Source organism: Pristiophorus japonicus, chromosome 3, assembly GCF_044704955.1.
Source record: "Pristiophorus japonicus isolate sPriJap1 chromosome 3, sPriJap1.hap1, whole genome shotgun sequence".
Classification (NCBI taxonomy): domain Eukaryota; kingdom Metazoa; phylum Chordata; class Chondrichthyes; family Pristiophoridae; genus Pristiophorus; species Pristiophorus japonicus.
In genome coordinates, this window is record NC_091979.1 from 220,298,568 (window position 1) to 220,318,323 (window position 19,756).

The following is a 19,756-nucleotide window of genomic DNA, read 5'->3' on the forward strand; positions in this document are numbered from 1 at the left end:
ACCAAAACTGTACACAATACTCCAGGTGTGGCCTCACCAATGCCCTGTACAACTGTAGCAACACCTCCCTGCCCCTGTACTCAAATCCCCTTGCTATGAAGGCCAACATGCCATTTGCTTTCTTAACCACCTGCTGTACCTGCATGCCAACCTTCAATGACTGATGTACCATGGCACCCAGGTCTCGTTGCACCTCCCCTTTTCCTAATCTGTCACCATACAGATAATAGTCTGTCTCTGTTTTTACCACCAAAGTGGATAACCTCACATTTATCCACATTATACTTCATCTGCTATGCATTTTCCCACTCACCTAACCTATCCAAGTCACTCTGCAGCCTCATAGCATCCTCCTCGCAGCTCACACTGCCACCCAACTTAGTGTCATCCGCAAATTTGGAGATACTACATTTAATCCCCTCGTCTAAATCATTAATATACAGTGTAAACAGCTGGGGCCCCAGCACAGAACCTTGCGGTACCCCACTAGTCACTGCCTGCCATTCTGAAAAGTCCCCATTTACTCCTACTCTTTGCTTCCTGTCTGACAACCAGTTCTCAATCCATGTCAGCACACTACCCCCAATCCCATGTGCTTTAACTTTGCACATTAATCTCTTGTGTGGGACCTTGTCGAAAGCCTTCTGAAAGTCCAAATATACCACATCAACTGGTTCTCCCTTGTCCACTCTACTGGAAACATCCTCAAAAAATTCCAGAAGATTTGTCAAGCATGATTTCCCTTTCACAAATCCATGCTGACTTGGACCTATCATATCACCTCTTTCCAAATGCACTGCTATGACATCCTTAATAATTGATTCCATCATTTTACCCACTACTGATGTCAGGCTGACCGGCCTATAATTCCCTGTTATCTCTCTCCCTCCTTTTTTAAAAAGTGGGGTTACATTGGCTACCCTCCACTCCATAGGAACTGGTCCAGAGTCAATGGAATGTTGGAAAATGACTGTCAATGCATCCACTATTTCCAAGGCCACCTCCTTAAATACTCTGGGATGCAGTCCATCAGGCCCTGGGGATTTATCGGCCTTCAATCCCATCAATTTCCCCAACACAATTTCCCGACTAATAAAGATTTCCCTCAGTTCCTCCTCCTTACTAGACCCTCCGACCCCTTTTATATGCCTCTTCCTTGGATTTAACACTATCCTTAATTTCCCTTGTTAGCCATGGTTGAGCCACCTTCTCTGTTTTATTTTTACTCCAGACAGGGATGTACAATAGTTGTAATTCATCCATGTGATCTTTAAATGTTTGCATTTGCCTATCCATCGTCAACATTCCAAGTACATTTGCCAATCTATTCTAGCGAATTCACGTCTCATCGAAGTTACCTTTCCTTAAGTTCAGGACCCTAGTCTCTGAATTAACTGTCACTCTCCATCTTGATAAAGAATTCTACCATCTTATGGTCACTCTTCCCCAAGGGGCCTCGCACAACAAGATTGCTAATTAGTCCTTGATGGGATTGAAGGCCGATAAATCCCCAGGGCCTGATAGTCTGCATCCCAGAGTAGTTAAGGAAGTGGCCCTAGAAATAATAGTCATTACACATCACCTAGTCTAGGATGGCCAGCCCTCTAGTTGGTTCCTCGACATATTGATCTAGAAAACCATCCCTAATACACTCCAGGAAATCCTCCTCCATCGTATTGCTACCAGTTTGGTTAGCGTAATCTATATGTAGATTAAAGTCGCCCATGATAACTGCTGTACCTTTATTGCACGCATCCTTGATTTCTTGTCTGATGCTGTCCCCAACCTCACTACTACTGTTTGGTGGTCTGTACACAACTCCCAGTAGCGTTTCCTGCCCTTTGGTATTCCGCAGCTCCACCCATACAGATTCCACATCATCCAAGCTAATTTCCTTCCTTACTATTGTGTTAATTTCCTCTAACCAGCAACGCTATCCCACCTCCTTTTCCTTTTTGTCTATCCTTCCTGAATGTTGAATACTCCTGGATGTTGAGTTCCCAGCCTTGGTCACCCTGGAGCCATGTCTCCGTGATGCCAATTATATCATATTCATTAATTGCTGCCTTAACCCGCTGAATATTTCGATAAACAGTAGCAAAGACTAGGGATTGTAACACTGCATCTTTGCTGAAGATGTTTTCTACGTGTTCACTGATCTCTGGTACCTTGCTCTAATGACTATTCTACATTTGACCTATGCAGTGAGTTCCAGCATTCCTGATCCTGACCTCAACCAGTATCCAGTGGGATCACTGACTAGTGATCGGGAACCCTGGTCAATTTTTCTCCCTCCAACCCAGGGAAAAGTTACATTGGTGCAAATGAGACCTTTGGGTCTGTGTTACACTGATGGGCCTGTGTATTGATAAGGCATTAGGGAGATTTTCCATTGGTTTTGTAATGACAGTGGTTTTCTTAGTTTATTTTCCATTGAAGAGAAGGGCAATGTAATGATTTTGAGATTGTTTTTATGTTGATGTTTGGATGATTTTGTTTTGTTAGGGAGCTGCGAGGTTGTTGTGTCGCTAACCTTGTGCGCAGTAGTTATGTACAGACCATTTCTGATGGACAGTACCAGCATCAATTCACACGGAGAAGTGGGTCCATATCGAAAACTGCACTAATGGTTGGAGACAGAGTTGTAGTCAGTGGGCAGGAGAAAATGCTGCTTGCTGTGTCTTCCGGATACGTCACTGAAGTCCAATCCTCCCAGGTTACGTGCACACTAGATCGGTAAGGGACTCCAAACATTGTCATGATCTTGTAGGAAGAATTGAACCTAAAATCCAATAGAAGGAATTGGATTGAGATTTTATCACTTGCGTCTGGGATTTTATGGGATGCCATTTGGTTTGGAGAGTCATTCTATACAAACCAACTTGTGTAAAGAAACTAGAAGCTTGGTGCTTATGGTGACTATAATGCATCACTGCTGAGATTTATTGTTAACTCTTGTCCCACTTGGAAGATCTGAAGGGCATGACACAAAACTTCATTTGTGCTACTTCATTTAATTGCAGTGATGATAGCACTGCCGTTACCATTAAAAGGTTTACTATCACGAGTGAACGTAACAGAGTATAGTCAGAAATGAACCTTCCAGTATTACAGTACTGTTATTAAACTTCAGTGCCAAGGTTACAGCACGCACTCTCCAAATTCTTCCCAAAAATCTTGCATAAGATGTAAACTGTTGACTTTATATATCAGACATCTTGACCTGTCACCAACAACTCAAGATGCTTCAACCAGTAAAAATATGGCCAAAAATTGTTGATGCCAAATCTCTACTACAACTTTACAGATTAATGTGTTCCATTCAGGAACTTTATTGCATGTTGTCAACCACGAGAATAAGCCTATTTTGTCTTTCAGTTAGAATGTTTTGTGTCTGTAGAAACTTCAATACGGCACTCGAAACCAAATATCCATTATCCTTTCATTGAGCGAGATATGTCCTGAAAATCGTCCATTACGTCATCGTTTCCGCCTGGCACGTCATTTCCGCTCCGCTTCTCTTCCCACTACATCTTATCTCCCTCTACTGCCACAAAAGCCTCCAGTTCATACATCTTATTCCAACTACTAAAATCCTCTGGATCAAAAGAGTGTTACTTCCTCTTTTGATCTCTTAGTTACTGGTGTCTGATACGTATACGTCGTGTTCAAATCTGCTTCATGATGCCTTCCACTCTTCAATCATTTGTTTGCGGTTTGTGTTTATTGGGGGATTCCAATGTGACACCACATGGTCAGTGCTTCAAATATGCTGTGATCAGAATACAGCATCGTATTGACTAGAACTCTGCCTTGCCATGCAGGAACCTCTCCAGGCTGCCTCTAAAAACGGTCTTCAGACTCGACCATGATGAGGGATTTGGAAATATGAATACTCACTTAGGAAACCTTTCCAAATTAATGGAGCAATCTGCAGTCAGGTAAGTCAGAACTGTGAAAAAGACCTATTGCTGTGTAAAAAAAAAAAAATTTTTTTGCGCTCGTCCAGATGGGGGTTGCCAGTCCCCTGTGTAATGGAATACATTCTCATCTGAGTATCAATCACTCCCAGGGCAGGTACAGCACAGGTTAGACAGAGTAAAGCTCCCTCTGCATTGTCCCATCAAACACTCCCAGGGCAGGTACAGCACTGGTTAAATACAACAACAACAACTTGTATTTATATGCCGTTTTTAACGTCGTGAAATGTCCCAAGGCGCTTCGCAGGAGTATTGAGATAAAAATTTGACACCGAGCTGCATAAGGAGAAATTAGACCAAAAGCTTGGTCAAAGAGGTAGGTTTTAAGGAGCGTCTTGAAGGCGGAGAGGTTTAGGGAGGGAATTCCAGAGCTTTGAGGTCTCGGCAACAAAAGGCACAGCCACCAATGGTTGAGCGATTATAATCAGGGATGCTTAAGAGGTTAGAATTAGAGGAGCGCAGCCATGTCTGGGTGGGGGAGGGGAGTGGTTGTGATGGGGCTGGAGGAGATTACAGGGTTAGGGAGGGGAGGGGCGGGGCCATGGAGGGATTTGAAAACAATAAGAATTTTGAAATTGAGGCGTTGCTTAACCGGGAGTCAATGTAGGTCAGCGAGCACAGGGGACTTCAGGTTACGTAGGGTAGAATGTGGGAGGCCAGGCCGGAGTGCGTTGGAATAGTCAAGTTTAGAGGTAACAAAGGCATGGATGAGGGCTTCAACAGGGCGGAGATGGGCGATGTTACAGAGGTGGAACTAGGCGGTCTTAGTTATGCTATGGATATGTGGTCGAAAGCTCATTTCAGGGTCACATGACACCAAGTTTGCGAACAGTGTGGTTCAGCCTCAGACAGAAGTTGGGGAGAGCGATGGAGTCTGGCTAGGGAACGGAATTTGTGACGGGGACTGAAAACAATGGCTTCAGTCTTCCTAGTATTCAATTGGAGAAAATGTTTGCTCATGCGGAACTGGATGTCGGACAAGTAGTCTGACAGTTTAGAGACCGTGGAGGGGTCGAGAGAAGTGATAGTGAGGTAGAACTGAGTATCATCAGCGTACATGTGGAAACTCACGCTGTATTTCCGGATTATGTCGCCAAGGGTTGACATATAGATGAAAAATAGGAGAGGGCTAAGGGATAGATCCTTGGACACCAGAGGTAACGATGTTCGGGTGGGAAGAGAAGCCTGTTGCAGGTGATTCTCTGGCTACGATTAGATAGATCAGAATGGAACCAGGCAAGTGCAGTCCCACCCAGCTGGATGATGGTGGAGAGGCGTTGGAGAAGGATAGAGTGGTTACTGTGTCAAAGGCTGCAGACAAGTCAAGAAGGATGAGACGAGGAGGGATAGTTTTCCTTTGTCAGTGTCAAAGGATGTCATCAAATACAGAGTTAATCATTTTCAGGGCAGGTACAGCACGGGTTAGATACTGAGCGAAGCTCACTCTACACTATCCCATCAAACAAGATTGAAGAAACAATTGCAGCTGTGTGGAGGGATGGGCCAATGAGGCCATATGGGTTGATTTGAAGAACAAAAAAGGGGCAATCACACTGCTGGGAGTGTACTATAGACACCTAAACAGTCAGAGGGAGATAGAAGAGCAAATATGTAGGCAAATGTCTGAAATGTAAAAACTATAAGGCAGTAATAGTAGGGGATGTCAACTACCCTAATATTGACTGGGATAGAATTAGTGTGAAAGGTATAGAGGGTGCAGAATTCCTAAAATGCATTCGGGAGAACTTTTTTTAAGCCAGTATAGCAAGCCCAACAAAGGAGAGGGTGATTCTGGACTTAGTTTAAGGGAATGAAGCTGGGCAGATCGAGGGGATATCGTTGGGAGAGCATTTTGGTGCTAGTGATCATAATTCTGTTAGATTTAGAACAAATTAAACCAGGAATAAAAATTCTTAATTGGTGAAAAGTCAGTTTTACTAAGCCGAGCTGTGATTTAGCCAAAGTGAGCTGGAAACAGCTACCTGAGGGTCAGTGTCAGAGCAGTGGGAGGCATTCAAGGAAGAGATTCTGAGGGTTCAAAGCAAGTATGCTCTCTTAAAGAAAAAGGGTAGGACTAGCAAATCTAGAGCTCCCTGGATGTCGAGGGGCATACAGAGTAGAATAAAGAAAAAAAAGGAGGCTTATAACGGATACGAAGGCTCAAAACACGAAACGTGCAGAAACACGAGAGGAATTTAGAAAGTGCAGGGGTGAAATTAAAAGGGAAATTAGGAAAGCAAAGAGAGAGCATGAAAACATTTTGGCAAGTAAAATCAAGGAAAACCCAAAGATGTTTTATAAATACATTAAGAGGAAGAGGATAACTAAAGAAAGAGTAAGGCCTATTAGAGACCATAAAGGTAATCTGTATGTGGATGTGTGTATGGTTCTTAATGAATGCTCTATCTGTTTTTACAAAAGAGAGGGTCGATGCAGATATTTCAATCAGGGAGAAGGAGTATGAAATATTCGATGAAATAAACATAGTGAGTGAGGAAGTATTAAAGAGGCTGACACCTTTGAAAGTGGATAAATTCCTATGACCAGATGAAATGTATCCCAGGCTGTTAAGAGAAGCAAAAGAGGAAATAGCAGAGGCTCTGACCATTTTCTTATCCTCTCCTGCTACAGGTGTGGTGTTGGAGGACTGCTAATGTTGTACCTTTGTTTATAAAGGGAGAAAGGGATAGATAGACAGTAATTACAGGCCAGTCAGCCTAACCTTGGTGGTGGGAAAATTATTGGGAAAAAATTATGAGGGACAAGATAGATCTTAATTTAGAAAGGCATGGATTAATCAAGGACAGTCAGAATGGATTTGTTAAGGGAAGGTTGTGTCTGACTAACTTGATTTTTTTTTGAGGAGATATAGAGGAGAGTCGATGAGGGCAGTGCATTTGATGTAGTGTATATTGATTTTAGCAAAGCTTTTGATAAGGTCCCACATGGCAGACTGGTCATGAAAGTAAAAGCCCAAGGGATCCAGGGCAAAGTGGCAAGTTGGATCCAAAATTGGCTCAGAGGCAGGAAGTAAAGGGTAATGGTTGATGGGTGTTTTTGTGACTGGAAGGCTGTTTCCAGTGGGTTTCTTCAGGGCTCAGCACTAGGTCCCTTGCTTTTTGTGGTATATATCAATGATTTAGACTTGAATATAGGGGGTATGATTAAGCAGTTTGCAGATTATACAAAAATTGGCTGTGTGGTTGACAGTGAAGAAAGCTGTAGACTGCAGGACGATATCAATAAACTGGTCAGGTGGGCAGAACAGTGGCAAATGGAATTCAATCCAGAAAAGTGAGGTAGGGGAAGGCTAACAAGACAAGGGAATACACATTAAATGGTACGACACTGAGAAGTGTAGAGGAACAGAGGGACCTGGGAGTGCATGTCCACAGATCCCTGAAGGTAGCAGGCCAGGTAGATAAGGTGGCTAAGAATGCATATGGAATACTTGTCTTTATTCGCCGACACACAGAATACAAAAGCAGGGAGGTTATGCTTGAACTGTATGTATGCAGTTCTGGTCACCAAATTACAGGAAAGACGTGATTGCACTCAAGAGGGTACAGAGGAGATTTACGAGGATGTTGCCATGACTGGAGAATTTTAGCCATGAAGAAAGATTGAAAGATTGGGTAGGCTCGGTTTGTTTTCTTTGAAACAAAGGAGGCTGAGGGGAGACCTTATTGACATGTATAAAATTATGTGGGGTCTAGATAGTGGAGAGGAAGGACCTATTTCCCTTAGAGGGGTTATAGATTTAAAGTAATTGGTAGGAGGTTTAGATGGGATTTGAGAGAAAAAATTAGTAGGGTAGTAGAAGCAGAAACCCTCACCACATTCAAAAAGTACTTGGATGTGCACTTAAAGGCTATGGATCAAGAGCTGGAAAGTGGGATTAGGCTAGATAGTTCTTGGTCGGCATGGACACGATGGGCCGAAATAGCCTCCTTCTGTGCTGTAAATTTTTAGGATTCTATGAAACGCTCCCAAGGCAGGTACAGCACGGGTTAGATACAGAGCATAGCCCCTTCCATTTTTGTCTATATATTAATGACCTGGACTTTGGTAAACAGGTAATAATTTCAAAGTTTGCAGATGACGCGAAACTCGGAAATGTAGTCAACAATGACGAAGATAATAACAGACTTCAGGAGAACATGGACAGACTGGTGAAATGGGCAGGCACATGGCAGATGAAATTTAAAGCACAGAAGTATAAAGTGATGCATTTTAGTCGGAAGAATGAGAGGCAATATAAACTAAATGGTACAATTTTAAAGGGGAGTGCAGGATCTGAGATCTGGGTGTGTATGTACACAAATCTTTGAAGGTGGCAAGACAAGTTAAGACGACAGTTTAAAAAAAACACATGGGATCTTTGGCTTTATTAATGGAGTATAAAAGTAAGGAAGTTATGCTAAACCTTTATAAAACACTGGTTAGGCCTCAGCTGGAGCATTGTGTTCAATTCTGGGCACCACACTTAGGAAAGATGTCAAAGCCTTAGGGTGTAGAAAAGATTTACTAGAATGATACCAGGGATGCAGGACTTCAGTTATGTGGAGAGACGAGAGAAACAAAGTGTTCTCCTTCGAGCAAAGAAGATTAAGAGGAAATTTGATAAAGGTGTTCAAAATCATGAATGGTTTTGACAGAGTAAATAAAGAGAAACTGTTTCCAGTGGCAGTAGGGTCAGTAACTTGAGGACACAGATTGAAAATGATTGGCAAAAGAACCAGAGGCAACATGAGGAATCATTTTTTTAATGCAGCAAGTTATGATCTGGAATGCGCTGCCTGAAAGGGTGGTGAAAGCAGATTCAGCAATATCTTTTAAAAGGGAATTGAATATATTCTTAAAGCGGAAAAAAATACAGGGCTACAAGGAAAGAGCAGAGGAGGTTGACGACTCTTTCAAAGAGCCAACAATGGGCTGAATAGCCTCCTTCTGTGCTACATTTAGTGTGTCAGCTGTGGCTCAGTTGGTAGCACCCTCGTCTGAGTCAGAAAGTTCAAGTTACACTCGTGAGACTTGAGCCCAAAAATCTAGGCTGACACTCCAGTACTGGGGGATTGCTGCACTGTTTGAGGTGCCGTCTTTCAGGTGAGGCGTTAAACCGAGGACCCATCTGAACTCAGATGGATGTAAAAGATCCCATGTCACTATTGCGAAGAAGAGCAGGGGAGTTATCCCCGGGGTCCTGGCCAATGTTTATCCCTCAATCAACATCAATAAAACAGATTATCTGGTCATCACATTGCTGTTTGTAGGAGCTCGCTGTGTGCAAATTGGCAGCCGCGTTTCCTACATTACAACAGTGATGACACTTCAAAAAGTACTTCATTGGATGTAAAGTGCTTTGGGACATCTGGTGGTCGTGAAACGTGCAATATAAATGCAAGTCTTTTAATCATTTTATGATATACATTGTGACAACAAATACTCCTAAGGCTGGTTCAGCATGAGTTAGATACAGAGTACATCTACCTCTACACTGTTCCATCAAACACTCCCAGAACAGGTACTGCATGGGTTAGATACAGAGTAAAGATTCCTCTACACTGTCCATAACAAGCTGGGAGGCACCCTGTGAACACCGGATCAAACTAAAACTTGCTTCCCGATGCATATTTTTTATATATCTGTACGGAATAATGTGTGAGCTATTCTGTATTTCCTCAGTGATAAGCTTCGAGAGCTGATCATAGGACGCAGGCCCCCGCAGTTCATTCTGTACCTCAGCACCATACTCCCAAGGGAAGCAAAGGAGACCGTGGCTAATATCCTGAGAGGTACGCTGTGTATTTTAGATTTACTATATTATCTGTTGTCTTTGTAAAGTTTACATTTCCTATTGTAATCGGGCTTAACAGACTGGATTGGTTTAATGGCTCTAAGCCTATAACAAGTTGGGCAGCACAGATGTTTAGTGTGGGGCCTGTCAGCACATGCGCAGTGCTGGAGTTGTACTCCCTGTTATGTATGCATGCCAATGATGTAAAGATGTACTGAACATTAGAGCTGAATGTACCTTCACCCTGTATATACCTTACCTGCTGCTGGAGACCTAAGAGTCGCCTGTACAGTGCAGGTAACCCAGTATGAAAGGGAGCTCACCTCTTGGTGTCCTCACTCTCGGAGTTGGAATAAAGGACCACAGTCTGTACAGTTCAAGTGCCAAACCCCTGCTTCGTGGAGTCATTACAGAGTGCCTACATACACAATAACTGGTGACGAGGTCACGAATCCCACGCACAACATGTTTAATCTCAGTAACTTCCAACAATTCACCGATGGGGAAGATTGGGATGCCTTCGTGGAAAGGTTAAAACACTTCTTCATTACCAATGACCTGGATGGAGACTCACCGGCCACACTGGCGAACAAGCACAGGGCCACCCTGCTTAGCAGTTGTGGGCCCACCATCCACGGCCTCATCAGGAACCTACTAGCCCCAGCGAAGACAAAAACCAAGAGCTATGGGGAGCTCGTAACCCTGATATAAGAGCAACTGAAACCCAAAGAGAGCATCCTCACAGCCAGGCACCGGTTTTACACTCACCGGTGACCTGAAGGCCAAGAAATTGCTGTGTGCTGCAGATTTAAGAAGCTTGGCTGCACCATGTGATTTTGGCGACCACCTCACTGCAGCACTAAGGGACATATTTGTTATCGGAATCGGCCACAAGGGCCTCCTCCACAAATTGCTCTCTGCGGACGTCAGTCACCCTGCAGAAGACAATTAAAGTGAGCCAAGCTACATGATTTCGGTCAGCGACTCCAAGCGAATGATGACCCACATCCAGGACTCTAAACCGACAAGCGCAGTGAACAGAATGGCGACTTTCAAAGGCAGAAATGTTGCCCCGAGTCCCGCAACCCTGGGTCCACCACATAGGGCCAACCAGCTAGCCCCGTGCTGGCACTGTGGAGGAAACCACAGGGCCCACCAGTGCCGCAACAAAGACTGTACCTGCAAAGGCTGCAACGTGAAAGGTCACCTTCAGAGAATTCAGAAAAAGCTTTACTCACCATGTCACTGAAGAGTTGGCTGATCACCGGGGCTCCGACACTGATGAAGACGAAGCTGTTCAACTCCTGGAAGAAGAGTATGGAATTTATACCTGCTCCGAGAGTTCCCCGTGGAAGATAGAAGTAGACATCCCCGGAGTTCCAGTCTCGATGGAGAGCGACACAGGGGCGAAGCCAGTCTTTGATGAGCCAGACGACCTTTGAAAAACTTTGGATCAATCCTGGCAAATGACCAAAACTGTCTCCTGTCCAGGCACAGTTGCTCACCGACACCAAAGGCACCATCCCAGTTGTTGACAGCGTGGATATCCAGGTCTCCCACAGCGGCATGATGAACAAGCTCCCCCTGTGGATCGTTGCCGGCGATGGTCCAACGTTGCTGGGAAGAAGTTGGATGAAGCAGGTCCAAGTTGGTCGAAGCAACGACGGCCTCCGGGCTCCAGTAATCGACATCCCATGCAGCCCTGAACTTGGATCCATTGCTGCACCTAGAGATCCCACCGTCCAGCTCGACTACGCGGCGACGACTGCACAACACCGTGGAGAGATCACCCAAACCGAACTTCCAGACCTCACCTTCCGGGCCGTGGCAGGACTCCAAGGGAAGAAGATCGGCGAAAAAGGTGGATTTCCAACATCTGTGGCCGAACCGGAGAAGAAAAAGATTACCACAGCCTACCTCGGAGAGCGAGAAGATGGCGGCCACAACACGAGGCAAAGAACCCAGAATCAAAATGGTCGCGACTAGACCACGAGGGGCAGCCTTGGAGGAGCGACACGTGGCACCGAGCGGCGAACCGGATGGGAAGGCCCCCTTAAAGGAGACCGGTAACCCAAAGAAATTAAAGGGACAGGTTCACTCTAGGCACAGCAATGCCAAGGACTTTAAAGTTAAAAGTGCAGTAAGCGAATGTAGGTATGCAAATGCAATGTTGAATTGTAATGCTGGAGTAACTGATGAAAAAAAGGTAATGAATACTTGTTAGCAACAAGTTTGTACTGTTAAACGATGATGATAGAAATTTTATCCTTGTATGACCCTGTATGGAGACACCGATTCACAAGTGTTGTAACTGTTAAAAGTAATAATGTAAAGAGAGATAACAGTGTAAAATCGACTATTTGTGATCAGAGCCAATGTGTCATGTATGCAGAAAGTAAACTGTTAAAGGACACCGGGTTCTACAGGTACAATGTAAATGCCAGAGGTATCCCCCCGTGGGAGACCCCCAGGTCCAGCGGGCTACCTAACCATGTAGCCCGGACCTTTGGAACAAATGTGATGCCCCAGGAAGGACTCACACATACCCAGTTGGAGCAGACCCACTGCAGGGACAGCAGTCAATGGGCAGCACAGCCACCACCACTGGCAACCTGCCCCAGATCAGCCCTACACCCCCTGGCCACCAGGGCCAACACCAGGAGCGAGAGACCAATACCCTCCAGCTTTCCTGGCGGACCCTGGGATGACCAGACTTCCACCATCAATGGAGGACAAGGAGCCCTCACAGTCCTGTGGCCTTGCCCACCATCAAACACCACCACTTATCCACTCTACAGTGTATGTACCCTACGCATTGCACTGCCTCCCCCACTGAGGGATCCTACAACAGTTGACACCCACATGGTCTGTGTGTGACGGGGGGTGGGTGGGAAATGTATGAGGCCAGCCTCAAGCACCACATAACACTTGGCATCCACACAACCCTCACCACAACCTCCCACAGCCCACTACTGATCACCTCCCCAAGTCATAGCAATAAGGACTTGAAAAAGGCTCGGGGGAGTGTTATGTATCCATGCCAATGATGTAATGTACTGAACACTAGACCTGAATGTACCTTTACACTGTATATATTTTACTTGTACACCAGAGGGTGCTGTTGCTGGAGACCTACTGTTGCTGTACAGTGCAGGTAACCCAGTATAAAAGGGAGCTCACCTCTTGGTGTCCTCACTCTAGGAGCTGGAATAAAGGACCACAGTCTGTACAGTTCAAGTGCCATACCCCTGCTTCGTGGAGTCATTACAGAGTGCTTACATACACAGTACTCCCCAGCTCCCCTCTCTCCTCCCAATCCCCCACCAGCTCCCCCTCTCTGCCCCACCCTCTTCCCCAGCTTCCCCCTCCCCTTCCTCCCCCCCCCCCACCCGATCTCTTCCTTCCCTCCCCCCCCCCCCCAGTTTTGTTTCGCTTCCCTCCCCCCAGCTCTCCGCCCGCTTCCCTCCCCCCAAGAGCCCCTCAGCTCCCACTCCTCCCCTTTCTCCGCCCCCCCACCCAGCTCCCACTCCTCCCTCCCCACCCCAGTTTACACCACTCTGCAACAGTAATATTTTTCTGAAGCTGGCTCTTGTTGAGCTGCTGAAGCTCTAACCTTGTTTTTTTTTCCATTCAAGGCCTGAACAAACCTCAGAAACAAGCCATGAAACGCGTGCTGCTTTCCAATGACTACACACTGATCGTGGGCATGCCTGGAACAGGCAAAACTACCTCCATCTGCACTCTGGTAAGGCAAAGTCCCCAGGATTATAGTACAGGGTGTTCCAATCGTGTGATAATGGGCAGTGCTCAGCCTTGCACGGGTTAGCCGCGTCTGGCAGCCCCAAAGGTTGGTGTCAGCTCCTGAACTGGTAAAGAAAGGGGTACTCGGCTGCATTTCCAGCTGGTGCAGCATAGACCGCTCGTGGTGCTGGGCACTTTCCTGCAAGACCGGTTTTATTATTTGCAGTACAGCAATATTTTACGATTGATGTGAACGACTCATTTCAACGTTAATTTTGAGATATATTTAGGTTTGTTTTTGTTCTTTCATGAGGTGAGGATCCTTCACGCCTGTGGTTTCAGTGTCCTCCTGACTAGTTATACCCATTCGGCTGTTGATAACATTTTGCTGAAACTGGCTCGATTCAAGGTGGGCTTCCTGCGTTTGGGGCGTTATCAGAAGGTCCATCCCGACATCCGGAAATTTACCGATGAGGATATTTGCAAAAGGAAATCAATTCGAACTCTGACTGAGCTGGAAGGGCTGTACAAGAGAGAGGTAAGTGTGACAACGTTGGACAAGGCCTTGGTTCAGTGTGACAGTGCCACGTGCTACAGTAATCAGTCCACAGCTGCTGGGAGCCCTTGTCTACTCCTCACAGGTGGCCAATTTCTTTGTGTGAACCCAGCGTGTGCCCTATTTTACTGTGGAATGCATCACAGACTAACCTGATCCTGTTCTCATCAAACAGGGGACACCAGCTCACTTATCATTCTTCCCCCTCCTTAACCCAGACTGCCAAGGTCAATTGTAGTGACGTGGATTAAACTGGTCCCTTCCTAGTCCATGTGCCTTAGTTCAATACTGCACGATGCCTTTATCCACTGACCATCAGGGCAACATCTAGTAGAATAAGGTGATTGGCAAAAGAACCAGAGGTGACATGAGGAAAAACTTTTTTACGCAATGAGTCTTTAGGATTTGGAATGCACTAACTAATGGGGTGGTGGATACAGATTCAATAGTAGCCTTCAAAGGGGAATTGGATAAACACTGAAGGAGAAAACTTAGCAAGGATATGGAGAAAGAGCAGGGGAGTGAGACTAACTGGATTGCTCTTTGAAAGAGCCGGCACATGCACGATGGGCTGAATGGCCTCCTCCTGTGCTGTGTGATCCTATTAATTGCATGGTTACAATTGTACTTGGAAAATCTCTAATCCACATTCCTGAACTCACTAACCTGGCTTCCGCATCAGACAAGCATGACTCCCCATCCTCTGTTACCTTAACAACCACACAATATAAAGCTGCTCTCCATATGCACACACCTGCTTAACCCAGTAATCATTGCAGTGATGATGCTGAGAACTTTGTGAAATTCTACTTGAATCTGTATCCATAGGCTGTTTCAGAAATTAAATTCATCATTGATATTCTCCACACATGCTAACTTAATTCATATTGGTTATGTTGCTGGCCTATTATAAATTTTCGGGTTTTGCACTCCGTTTCTTATGGTTCAGCATCACTGGTCACTCATAAGTGGACATTACATTCCCTATGATCCGGAGTGTACCGTGACTGCCCAGAATCAAGTAACCCGGAACGCTTATTGCCTGCATCAGCGACTGTAATTACACATCCATTACTGGAATCTCACCCGTTGCCGGGACCTCAATGCTGTAATCTTTCACATTCTGCCATGTGTTTTCTCCTATTGCGATTAAAGGAGGACTAAACTACACTGATGTGTGATGAGGCTTGCTTGAAAACCAATACACTGGTCTATTTTACATAAAAGACACAATTGAACAGAATAGTCTTCACAATGAGATCCTACAATTTCTTACTGCTCCTTGTTCTGAGAAAGTTATAAAAATGCAAACTCTACTGACACTGTTGGGCAAAAACCCAGGCCGGGGCTCTTTTCCCTGGAAAAGAGAAGACTGGGGGGTGCCCTGATAGAGATCTTTAAAATTATGAAAGGGTTTGATGGGAAGATGTAGAGACGAAGTTGCCATTGATTGGCGGAGGCCAGAACTGGGGGCCATAAATATGAAAGTCACTAATAAATCCAACAGAGAATTCAGTGGTTCTGTGGTTCAAAAGGGGAACTCGCTACTACAAAGAGTAGTTGAAGCGAATAGCGTTGGATGTATTTAAGAGGAAGCTAGATAAGCACATGAAGGAGCAATGAATAGTGGATTATGCTGATGAAGAGGGGTGGGAGGGGGCTCCTGTGCAGCACAAACACCAGTATAGACTAGTGACCTGTTTCTGTGCCGTACATTCTATGGAATCTATGTAAAAATTCATTCAAACTAGCTAATCCTGAGCTAACTACCACTCTTAGTAACAAGCAGCATAGGTGCACTTGCTGTTCTTGTGTCAAAGGGAGGAAAAAAGGGTACCAGCCCCTTCATGTGTGTGATTTGTAGGGGGAAGGGTTCATCCCACCGCGCCATCAATCAAAGTTACCACTCTAATTGAAATACCTCCTCTTTGATGTAGGTGCCAGAGATGTCCAAATGTCTGTTTAACTGAGCCCCCTTCTGGGCACATTGAATGAGAACTGTTGTTACTGATAGTCCAACTCACAACTCATCAATCTTGTGGTTTTTCCCATTGTCTCAAAGCTGCATAAACTCACATGAATAAATAATTTTATGGCTGGCATGTCTCTCTCTCTACCTAATTATTATGCAGGGAACATTAAGACAGACTGCAAAAGTTTCTATAGATATGTAAAGAGAAAAAGGTTAGTAAAGACAAACATAGGTCCCCTGTGATCAGAATCAGGGAAGTCATAATGGGGAACAAAGAAATGGCAGACCAATTGAACAAGTACTTTGGTTCGGTATGCACTAAGGAGGACACAAACAACCTTCCGGATATAAAAGGGGTCAGAAGGTCTCGTAAGAAGGAGGAACTGAGGGCAATCCTTATTAGTCGGGAAATTGTGTTGGGGAAATTGATGGGATTGAAGGCCGATAAATCCCCAGGGCCTGATGGACTGCATCCCAGAGTACTTAAGGAGGTGGCCTTGGAAATAGCAGATGCATTGACAGCCATTTTCCAACATTCCATAGACTCTGGATCAGTTCCTATCGAGTGGAGGGTAGCCAATGTAACCCCACTTTTTAAAAAAGGAGGGAGCGAGAAAAGAGGGAATTCTCGACCGTTCAGCCTGACATCGGTCGTGGGTAAGATGATGGAATCAATTATTAAGGATGTCATAGCAGCGCATTTGGAAGGAGGTGACATGATAGGTCCAAGTCAGCATGGATTTGTGAAAGGGAAATCATGCTTGACAAATCTTCTGGAATTTTTTGAGAATGTTTCCAGTAGAGTGAACAAGGGAGAACCAGTTGATGTGGTATATTTGGACTTTCAGAAGGCTTTCGACAAGGTCCCACACAAGAGATTAATGTGCAAAGTTAAAGCACATGGGATTGGGGGTAGTGTGCTGACATGGATTGAGAACTGGTTGTCAGACAGGAAGCAGAGTAGGAGTAAATGGGTACTTTTCAGAATGGCAGGCAGTGACTAGTGGGGTACCACAAGGTTCTGTGCTGGGGCCCCAGCTGTTTACATTGTACATTAATGATTTGGACGAGGGGATTAAATGTAGCATCTCCAAATTTGCAGATGACACTAAGTTGGGTGGCAGTGTGAGCTGCGAGGAGGATGCTATGAGGCTGCAGAGTGACTTGGATAGGTTAGGTGAGTGGGGAAAATGCATGGCAGATGAAGTATAATGTGGATAAATGTGAGGTTATCCACTTTGGTGGTAAAAACAGGGAGATAGACTAGGAAAAGGGGAGGTGCAACGAGACCTGGGTGTCATGGTACATCAGTCATTGAAGGTTGGCATGCAGGTACAGCAGGCGGTTAAGAAAGCAAATGGCATTTTGGCCTTCATAGCGAGGGGATTTGAGTACAGGGGCAGGGAGGTATTGCTACAGTTGTACAGGGCCTTGGTGAGGCCACAACTGGAGTATTGTTTACAGTTTTGGTCTCCTAACTTGAGGAAGGACATTCTTGCTATTGAGGGAGTGCAGCGAAGGTTCACCAGACTGATTCCCGGGATGGCGGGACTGACCTATCAAGAAAGACTGGATCAACTGGGCTTGTATTCACAGGAGTTCAGAAGAATGAGAGGGGATCTCATAGAAACGTTTAAAATTCTGACGGGTTTAGACAGATTAGATGCAGGAAGAATGTTCCCAATGTTGGGGAAGTCCAGAACCAGGGGTCACAGTCTAAGGATAAGGGGTAAGCCATTTAGGACTGAGATGAGGAGAAACTTCTTCACCCAGAGAGTGGTGAACCTGTGGAATTCTCTACCACAGAAAGTTGTTGAGGCCAATTCACTAAATATATTCAAAAAGGAGTTGGATATAGTCCTTACTACTAGGGGGAGAAAGCAGGAATGGGGTACTGAGGTTGCATGTTCAGCCATGGACTCATTAAATGGCGGTGCAGGCTCGAAGGGCCGAATGGCCTACTCCTGCACCTATTTTCTATGTTTCTAGAATCACCAAAGCCACTGGTAATTAAATCTAAAATGCTGCATTTGATATAAATATTATAAATGAACAGACTTCTGCTCAGGCAATACTGATAAAATCGAATCCTTGTGTGGGAGTCATGTTAACTTTGTAGTGACGTCAGCATTATTCTCTTCCTCGTTCCCATTGAGTCCAGGCTCCATGTGTTGGGGTAGAAGGAAGACTTCTCTTCGATGTGGACTCCCTGATATAAGGAGTCGACAGCCGCCCTCTGCATAGAGACCACGGAATCACTCAAGACGAAAACTTTGGTTCAATCGGTCGGTCTTCAAGCATATGCAGGGGAAGGTTCTGATGAACACTTCCCAGAACAACAGTTTGTAACGACAGTTATACATTTTCTGAGTTTTGCGACCCTCCTACAAAACCACTGATTGGCCTATTGCTATCAGCCAAGTTACATTGCTTTGTTGACCCTTATCAGACTGGCCCTGAGTGGTTCTTCCCCACCTGTCCATCTCCCATCACATGTCACCCTCCCGGAATGTGTTATTCAGTGGTGTCAACTTTGCCTCAGTTTCTCATGACGTGTGAAGTAACCTTGCTTCCCAGGATTTGCTATCTTGTTCCCAAACACCTGCTTTTCTTATCCCGTTCCCAAGAGAACTTCAGTCATAATGTCCTAGTTTCTCATGAGATTCAGATGCTGTTACAATCTCTGTTCCAGACTGTTGACTCTCCACTGCCCTTGGTGGAAGTGTTATTCAGAATGTAAATCTGTATTAAGGTCAACACAATGGATGGTTCATTACTCATCAAACTTCGCTGTTTCCCTCTTCTTAATCCAATGTAAGCGAGTGTATGAGCGTGCTTTTCATAAATAAGTGAGTTTTACATAATCGGTCAATATTACAATCCCTACCGTAAGATAGAGGAACTCCTGATTCCTCAGAACCTCCTAATACCGATAAGCCCTTTTAATCTGGACCATTTTACGTGTCAGATCAATTCACTATCTTCAATATCCCCATTCGTGACCATCGGTTTGTCTCCACTCTAGTGACCGTTTTTTATCCCCTTATACCATGTCTCTTCAGTTTCCACAGACTTCCTTGCTACTTGCACCATATTTTCTGAATCCCCATTGCGTAGGTCTAACACTGGGGCGTTCTCCCTTCTAGATTCAGTATATAAAGCTTCAGTCAGGACATGCTGGTGACTTGTGTTGATCCTTTCCATGTTTTGTATCTGACACTAGCATAATCTGATCAAGGACAATCGTTGAATGTGAGATAACAGAACAAGGCTGTAGCTGCATGAGGTTATGAGTAGCGTGGCTGGAGTAGAGCAGAGTGGACCTGAGACGTGGGAGTTATTGAGCCAGACCAGTCCCGAGCAGGAGCTGGGAAATAGCAGTCAGAACTGTGGCAGATCAGAGTCGGGTGGATATTTAGAACATAACCTGGACAACCAGTGTTTGACACATGGGGAGATGCTCCCGAATCAACACCTATTAAGGGGTAGTGACAGCTGCAAACACCTTCAGTCATCTTAGTATTTGCCCTCATGAATGGAAGATCCAGTTGGAAAAAATCCAAACGGTGGTCAAGACTTGGGGACATCCATAGATGGACCTATTCGGATGGCCACCATGTCTGCTGAGACAGACGGACCACACTTAGAGGCAAGACGGGGTCTCCTTTTGTTTGAAACAATAATTTATATAAATAGGATGAGGCCATTCA

The 19,756-nt window shown here is 45.1% G+C and overlaps 1 protein-coding gene across 2 annotated transcripts in view; it reads left to right on the forward strand.

Annotated features, from left to right (window-relative positions):
• The window catches only part of dna2 (DNA replication helicase/nuclease 2), a 123,546-nt gene that overhangs the window by 87,050 nt on the left and 16,740 nt on the right, over positions 1-19,756 (forward strand). For both annotated transcript variants that reach the window (XM_070876291.1, XM_070876292.1), the window contains 5 exons: positions 2,506-2,736; positions 3,825-3,941; positions 9,666-9,775; positions 13,413-13,522; positions 13,832-14,056. In XM_070876291.1, coding sequence (XP_070732392.1) covers positions 2,506-2,736; positions 3,825-3,941; positions 9,666-9,775; positions 13,413-13,522; positions 13,832-14,056 — 793 coding nt within the window. The remainder of the gene's footprint in view (positions 1-2,505; positions 2,737-3,824; positions 3,942-9,665; positions 9,776-13,412; positions 13,523-13,831; positions 14,057-19,756) is intronic.